The following is an 8,634-nucleotide window of genomic DNA, read 5'->3' on the forward strand; positions in this document are numbered from 1 at the left end:
AACACTTTAAGGACTAATCCAACACTCTACACTATGGACATGATAAAAGGTTAAATTAACGAAAGAACATAACAGAAACTAACCTTGATGACGAACATGAAAATTAGGTTGTTACACCATAATGAAAGGGTGATTAATCAGTCTCGATGCATCCCTCGAATTATATAAGGTGATAATACCCTTATCGAGGCAATTGTCTGACATATAGAGATATATACGGGTGTTGGGTATGACATATCCTCCTCATATGAACACAAAGAGACCTCAACCATACTAAACGGTTAGTATCTCACAATGTGTGCCTCAAATGTACATATGGGATCTAAAAGATAACCCAATCATATACTCATAGTTTACTTCAACATGTGAGGGGTCTGTGAGACTGTATGGTACCCTATTGTATTGGTACACAAAAATGACATGTTACACCAAAATGACACTCCATAGGATGACACTTCAGTAAGACTTGGTTAAGCTGCAACCCTGAGTGAGCCAAAATGACACAAAAATGACATGTTACACCAAAATGACACTTCCAACTGACCTATTAAAAAAAGGTACTATTACTGGTAATTACTGGTGATATTAACGTACCATGAACAAGTAATACAAGTAAATTGGTTAAACGTGTATGGAAAAAATGGTTACCTAAATGTGGAATAAAACCAAAGTTTATTACCTTTTTAGGTTACCAACCCTATAAACATGACAATACTCTCCCAACTGATCCGTTTTGGACCCGACTTATCTCGGATTCCCCGTATATAAACCAAAGTCCAAAAAGGGAAAAAACTACAAAAAATTTAACGAGATGAAGAATGGATTATCCCTTAGCTAAACATATCATGAACCATGTTACTTTTACGTATTTTGTTGTATGATTTGTAATCAAATAAGCAAAATCATATATCCAGAATGCAAATAACTAATATGGAATGTGTGCGCTTTAGAGATATGTGTACTTTATTTTTGATATTATGTTGTCAGTGTGTTTTTGCAGGTGATAATGTTAACTTCATTGATATTACCTAAATAACATGACAATACTAATTGGCAACACCGCCCAACAACATTTCCTGACAGCACAACCTAGCCTTGGTTACGCCTGAACTGGACTGGCCCTTAACCTAACTCTATAAATAGAAAACCTTCTCCTCCATGAGGACGATCTCTCATTCTCACACATGAGCCTCTATTGTATACATACTCTTCCCACCAAGATGGTTATCTCCTCATACACATTGATCTAACTTGATCGTCAGAGCATGCTTTTGGGGTACAGTCACTGGGGCGGTTCTAACGGTTTTGCTCTTTGATGGCAGTTAGGAATCAAGTTGGGAACTCGCAAACGACACCTACTCCAAATCTATGATCTAAATCCACTACAAAGACCTGATAATCCGATTCCATGTCACAACAGTAGGTCTTATGACTATTTACACTTACCCTAAATAACCTAATATTACCAAAATGGGTAACAAATTTTGATTTTTGTCCATATTTAGGTGACTATATTTTTTTCGTACACGTTTGACCAATAAATTTGTTTGATCTGTTATGTTCATAATAGGATACTATTAGCTTATTTCTAATAGGCGAAACAAGTTTTCTAGTGAAATGTATAAACAATAGTTATTCAAATATGAACAAAAACTAAAAGTTGTTACCCGGGACAGTTCTACTACGGTGCCCTAGTGGCACCGACAACACGTGGTTTTACCGGATGTAGTGCAAAAATTTTTGAATTTTTTTTCATACTATCGTTGCACTATTAAAATTCTCGTGAATCTCTTACTATGAAATCTTACGTCCGCCCCGGTCGTTACTAAAAAAAATAGGTCGAACAAAAAATTATATATTCAAATTATAACATTATAACATTTTGCAATTGTTGTTTTAGATGTAACATAATATAAAATAATACGACCATTTCAAAGCGACGTTCTCGGTAGTGAGAGAGAGGCCTGCGCCCGGGTGAGGGGGGGTGTTTGGCTCAGTTTTCTCTCTCTTCCTGACGCACACAGAGACGTCTCAACCCAATCGATGGCGAAGCAGCCGATGGTAGCAGTAGTAGCCGGCATTGTCACCGCCAACGGTGGTCTACTACCATACCTCCTTCTCCTTATGCTCTTTCTGATCCTCATCATCATTCTCATCGCCTGTAGACCGTGGCGTTTTTTCGCTCGCAATTACCGTTCCCGTACCATCAAGGCTACCACCTCGTCCGATGTATTGTTTCTTTCTCCATTTCTTGTCTTTTTGATTGTTTGGTGCTTGATCGATTAGCATTCTTATATCCGCAGATTTATTGATTTTACACATCGTATATCCCTATCATTTTTCGTTATTTCTTCTTAGGGTTTTTGTTCGTCTATGCTTTTCCTTGTATATTATTATAAAAATGCGATGTAGTTTTTGCTAAACTATAGGCGGTGATAATTGTTGGGCCTTCAGTATTTACAATCGCGTATGATCGAATAACTGAACGATGGAAAGCTGGTTTGTAATAAGATTTAGTCCTGATTAAGTAAGCGCATTTTTAGATTTATGAACCATGTTTAGGAAAAGAGACTGTGTCTGTTGACTCAGTTATATTTCAACGCAAGCACATTCAAATCTTCACCCAAACTAGTTGGCTTGACCCTGACATGAACAAGACTAATACACATGGTAAACGTTGCAAACTTAAATTCTAGGAAAACATTCAGACATAATAAAAAGAAAAAAAAAAAAGGAACTTTCATAAAAGGATGATTATTAAGAGTTAAGACCAAGTACCAGCACCTGTATAATCTGCACCTTGATATTAAGTGTGACTTTTTTCGTTTTGAAAGGATGATACTCATTTAGTATATGCTTAGGAGTATGCACCATCTGAAAAAGGAATGTATTTGGTGTAGTTATTGGCGAGTAACATTGATCATTATCTTGTATAGGTTCAAGATGTAGAAAGACCCCTTATTTCTCAAGATTCGGATGAAGTTGAGAGCAACATCGATGAGCATCATAGGAATTCTCCTTCAGAAGGTCCATATCATCAAACTGATGGGCATCTCAGTTCACACCAAAACCATGGGGTTGTCCATAAACATAGGCTTCCACCCAGACCTCCCCAGGTCAAGGTGTCGCATGGTATGTAATGTTTTTTATAGACTATATAGTTTTGCTGACTAAAGTTTTCCTTCCAACAGTAAAAACTAAAAAAGAAGTTGCTTTATGCTTATACTTATCCCAGGTGATAGTCTTATTTTGGATATTTCTGATCCATCTGAGAGTGTTGTGGTGGGTCAAACACTGAAGCGTCCATTGGTAATTAAGGAATCTGCTGGAGATGAAGATTATGGTGCAAAGGAAGATATAAGCAACAAATCGAGAATCAAGTCAGATAATGATAGTTCCAGGCGGACTGCAGATCAAAGTAATTTCTCCTTCCCTTGCATATAGATTATAGAATATAGATAGATAGATAGATAGATAGATTATTACAAGTCAACTGTTATGAGTTATGAGATTTTGGCAAGACGTGTCATCATATATACATGTGTTAGAAGTGCAGGAAGCATCCTGACATTGGAGGTTATTTCTGGTCCTTCACGTGGTGCACGTTACTCTGTACAATCAACAAACAAATCTAAGCTCCCATTGATTCTTGGAAGAGTATCTCCTAGTGATGTATTGGTGACAGATTCAGAAGTGTCAGGAAAGCATGCAAAGATAAATTGGAACCTGAATGTAAGATGGTAATTATCTTATCTTAATTGGGGACTGTGTTGGTTGAATGACAAATTGTATGTTGCATATGGATATATTTCAGAAGTTGAAATGGGAGGTGGTTGACATGGGTAGCTTGAATGGAACTCTGTTGAATTCCAAGGCAGTCCACCACCCTGAAACTGGAAGTAGACATTGGGGTGATCCGGTTGAGTTGAATAGTGGAGACATAATAACTCTTGGCACAACTTCAAAGATATCTGTGAGTCGTTCAGTTGTAGTAGCATTAGTATTTTGTTTTATATAAATGATAATAATAATAATCTTTTCTCGTTTGGAGTTGAGATTTTTGATTTTGGTTGCAGGTTGAAATTGCATCTGGTGGGTTTAATAGGAAGATCCCATTTGGAGTTGGAGTAGTCTCAGATCCTATGTCTGTGCGCAGAGGTGGGAAGAAACTGCCGATGGAAGATGTATGTTATTACCAGTGGCCCCTACCTGGGGCTCATCAGGTATTATTGTAATTTCTAACAATTCTTATTGGAATGGAAGGGCCACTCATATACATATATATATATATATATATATATATATATATATATATATATATATATATATATATATATATATATACAATTCAATCATCTCTTTTTTTTTTTTTTTTTTTGCAGTTTGGACTGTTTGGTATTTGTGATGGACATGGGGGAGCAGCTGCTGCCACATCTGCCAGCAAGTCAGTATATTCCCTCCCTCTCTCTTTCTCTCTCTCCCTCAAATACACACACAGACATACAAATATTTATAGGGTTCACCTTTGGTGCCATGCCATGCCATCATCCAAAAAGGAATTCAATCCTTTTGGCTGCTGCATGTTATTGCATTTTCATCATTCAACCATCTTGGAAGCATGTGCTGCATGGCTTGTTTTTTATTTTTTTATTTCCATCAAAAGTCCTTTTGGGCTGGACAAAGACTTTCTTTTTCTAAGTGAATCAAGTCTGAGAATGACTGATTAATCTGCTAACTGCTAAGTAATGCTGACTGGTTATCTGAAACCGTTATAATTATAAATTTTAAATGAAAACAATTATAGTCAAATAAAAACATTTTAAATTATTAGCTTGAATTGAACATAATATTTAATCCTAAAAACCTATGTCCAGTTCCAGCAGCAAACATCTCTGGTTTGATTATTGGCCACCACACCACCCTGATGTCAACCCCCTACCCTACTATGCTATGTCACCCATGTCATGTGTGAAAGATCCCGCTTGTTCGTGTCTAATTCTAATCTCACATAAATTATGTCGAGTTCCACTTCCTTCTCATTTTCAATTATCCTACTAGCTTGGGATTTTTTGATTTTTTTTTACCCACCCCCCTGGTTCCAAAGTTTTCAAATAACCCAATCAATGTATCCAGGTGTTTCTTTTTAACTTAATGCAGAAAGAACAACATACTAGAGAGAAGGGAGACTTCCCCATTAAATCACACCCCCTCATTTATTTTTCCCGAGTTTTCCATCATTTTCTCAGATAATTTCTACATATCATTTATCCAAACAGCACTTGATGGAAAAAAAAAACAAACAAACAAACATGGTCTTTTATTGCCTTAAGACATTCTTGTTTACTTTCTAGGGTATAGTTTTTCATTCCCACCACCTTTGCAGTCATTAAAAATTAAAAATTAACAATCTTAATAGACTACCCTACCCTTCTTTGCAGTCATTAAATTATTATCATATCTCAAAATGTATTATAAGCTGTTTTTAAAGTATTAGTGCATGTCGATTTTTGATATGCCATTTTTCTTATCCATATCATCTGTTCCTATAATCCTATTACAACATCACACTTTCAATTTTTTTTTCTTCTTATGGAGGCATTGTATTTCGAAAAACATACTCAATTGTAGCATTGTACTTCCATTGTATTTGAATAATGTACCCATCATAGTAATAGGCTATAGCTGGTTAACATTTCAATAGGAAAAAGTTAAATATAATAAAGAAATCAATGAAAGTAGAAGTAGGTTGCTATTAAATTGTTTTTATTTAACACTTGAATAAATTGTGCAGAATAATGCCTGAGATGGTTACTAGAATCTTATCAGATACATTGAGAAGAGAGAATGTTTTGTCACGTTGTGATGCTTCAGATGTCCTTAGAGAAGCGTTCTCTGAAACAGAAGCACAAATGGACCACTTATATGAGGTGAGGTTTTTGTTTTTCTCACCCCCCACCCCCTTTTAGTTCTTAAATTAATCAATTAGCAACCAACTATCAGAGTTTGTTCTACCATATTTGAATTAATGAATGATCCAAAGTAAGATGATGTAATTTACATTTTGCTTTAGTGGATTTTTGGTCCCTATGGTATCAACACTGTCCTTGTAAAATAACCATATGATGATTGAAATGAAATAATTGTAAGCATTTAATGTACTAAACTACTAATCTAACTGTTTTCAGGGTTGTACTGCAACAGTGCTTCTAATTTGGGGTGATGGTCATGACAATTACTTTGCTCAATGTGCAAATGTTGGTGATTCAGCCTGTATTGCAAGGTATGTTTGTTAATTGTTATACATACATAGATAGATATTTTTTCTTATTTAAACATTAAAGTTAAGCCTTTGTTTGTTATTGTAGTGTATAACCTATAACCTTTTGTTGTTGAAATTTATTCAGTGTTAAAGGGCAACAAGTTAAGATGTCGGAAGACCATCGAGTAGCCAGTTATAATGAAAGAATGCGAATTCAAGCAACCGGAGAACCTCTAAAAGATGGGGAAACAAGATTATGTGGTTGGTAATTCATTTCAGACTTGAGAGTTTGATATAGAAATCAAAATCTTTTTCACTCCATTCATATTTCTAAAACATGAATTCAGGTTTAAACCTTGCACGAATGCTGGGAGACAAGTTTCTGAAGCAGCAGGATGCTCGATTCAGTTGTGAACCTTACATAAGTCAAGTCGTTTACATGAATTCAGAAACCCAGGATTTTGCCATAATCGCTAGGTAAAACACTTTTTAAACTTATTTTTTAACCCCTCCCCTCACATGTCATGTTAGTTTCTCTTTTCTAAGTGTTTATTGCTATTCGTATATTTTTATACACGTGGACGTGGTTGTGGCTTAGTTGCAAGAAACAGCAACGTACTTTGATTCATTTGTGTTTTACATCATTTTTCACTGCTATGGGTGGGTAGAGGTAGATGTGTCAGATTACAATGTCATGAAAAGAAAAGGTGTATGCAGAATTACTGCATTCGGGAACACTGGGGCAAAAATTGCAATCTTTTTTTGTGTTCATTTATTTTCAGTTGTGTTGTTATGTTAATTTTGTTTGGATTGGGTTGGATGCAGTGACGGGTTTTGGGATGTTGTCAACTCTAAGAAGGCCATCCAACTTGTCCATCAGGTAGGTTTACATTACATTAACTCTAGCCTTAAGTTAAAATCATCTCAAGTGTTGTAACCTGAATCTTGTTTGTTTGTTTGTTTGTGCACTGCCAAGACGAGGGAGAAAGATGTAGTTGAGGTATATTCATCAGCAGAAAAGATAGCAAAAGTTTTGTTGAGTGAAGCAAGAGCACAACGTACAAAGGACAACACATCAATAATTTTCTTAGATTTCGACACAAACCAAACCATTACGACCAATGATGATGTATAGGATAATACAACTTTATGCCTTGTCTTGTCTTGTCTCGTCTTATTTATTATTATATCATTATTATATGTAAAATATAGTCAAGTCACTCCCCAGAACCAGAACCAGAACCACAAGGTGTTTGCTTATGTTCATAAATAGGGAAAGCTGCACCTGCCTGCCTGCCTGTCATCCCTGCATTTTGGGGTAGTTGGAATCACTAGTGCTCTTTGGATGGGGTCGAATTGAATGAATGTTAATTAGTTTCTTATAATCAAATCAGACATCCAGAGTAAAAGCTTATAAATAGTTTTCTGCAAAACAGCTATTCTTTTAGTAGCTTATATATATATATATATATATATATATATATATATATATATATATATATATATATATATATATATGCCTCTTAAGTCGCTTGCTTGCATAACTCTTGCCTAATCCATATTCTTGGACCTTTAATTATTTGTCTAAGTATACCTCAACGAACACAATCTATATTTTTGATGTGATGTGATATGATTGTTGAGACTTCAACTTTTGAAATGCATCAAATGTTAAGTTTAGGGAAATGGACTTAATAAGGTAATTAACTTTTCGGTTTGTTCACATCTGGGTAACTATCTTTTTTTTGTACACATCTAGGTAACAAACTTTTTGTAAGTGTTCACATATGACCATTATGACCGGCTGTAGCAGGTTATATCCGGTTATAACCAGTCATAATGGTCATATGTGAACACTTCTAAAAAGTTCGTTACCTAGATGTGTACAAAAAAAGATAGTTACCCAGATGTGAACAAACCGAAAAGGTAACAGTAAAATACGCGAATGGTCCCTGTAGTTTGTGTAATTTGTGCGTTTGGTCCATAACTTATTTTTTAGCTTAGATGATCCTTACTATTTATTTTTGTTGTGTATTTGGTCCCTGTGCTACCTCAAAAGATTAGTGTGGGACCCAATTTAAATTTCTCAAATGTGGTTTCAGATTTAGGGTGAGGAGATGCAGATATATGGGGTCTATTATTTTTTTTAATATATAAAAAATAAATACATAAATAAGAAAAAAAAATAAAAACAGCACAATAGTCTTTTGAGGTAGGACAGAGACCAAATGGACAACAAAAATAAATAGTAGGGATCATCTAAGTTAAAAAAATAAGTTATGGACCAAACGCACAAATTACCCAAACTACAGAGATCATTCGTGTATTTACTGTTACCTTTTCGGTTTGTTCACATCTGGGTAACTATCTTTTTT

General features: G+C 35.2%; 1 protein-coding gene across 2 annotated transcripts; it reads left to right on the forward strand.

Moving 5' to 3' along the window:
- Window positions 1-1,935: 1,935 nt before the first annotated feature.
- Window positions 1,936-7,692, forward strand: LOC111905169 (protein phosphatase 2C 70). 2 transcript variants are annotated; one of them, XR_008226326.1, is made up of 13 exons: window positions 1,936-2,229; window positions 2,937-3,132; window positions 3,236-3,418; window positions 3,557-3,732; window positions 3,815-3,973; window positions 4,077-4,223; window positions 4,383-4,444; window positions 5,792-5,927; window positions 6,186-6,280; window positions 6,405-6,524; window positions 6,607-6,736; window positions 7,085-7,139; window positions 7,236-7,320. XR_008226326.1 is itself a non-coding variant. In XM_052767292.1 (13 exons), the coding sequence occupies exons 1-13, from the start codon at window positions 2,044-2,046 to the stop codon at window positions 7,392-7,394; spliced, it is 1,800 nt and encodes a 599-aa protein (XP_052623252.1). In that variant the 5' UTR covers window positions 1,937-2,043; the 3' UTR covers window positions 7,395-7,692. The 2 variants fall into 2 exon arrangements, 1 of the variants encoding a protein (XP_052623252.1); XM_052767292.1 differs by having other exon boundaries at window positions 1,937-2,229; window positions 6,405-6,520; window positions 7,236-7,692.
- The last annotated feature ends 942 nt before the right edge of the window (window positions 7,693-8,634 follow it).

This window comes from Lactuca sativa, chromosome 9 (assembly GCF_002870075.4).
Source record: "Lactuca sativa cultivar Salinas chromosome 9, Lsat_Salinas_v11, whole genome shotgun sequence".
Classification (NCBI taxonomy): domain Eukaryota; kingdom Viridiplantae; phylum Streptophyta; class Magnoliopsida; order Asterales; family Asteraceae; genus Lactuca; species Lactuca sativa.

Coding starts and splice junctions, on each gene's coding strand:
- LOC111905169 (XM_052767292.1), top strand. CDS start 2,044: ATGGCGAAGCAGCCGATGGTAGCAGTAGTAGCCGGCATTGTCACCGCC. Junction 3,733..3,814: donor AGATAAATTGGAACCTGAAT/GTAAGATGGTAA, acceptor GATATATTTCAG/AAGTTGAAATGGGAGGTGGT. Junction 7,140..7,235: donor CCATCCAACTTGTCCATCAG/GTAGGTTTACAT, acceptor TGCACTGCCAAG/ACGAGGGAGAAAGATGTAGT.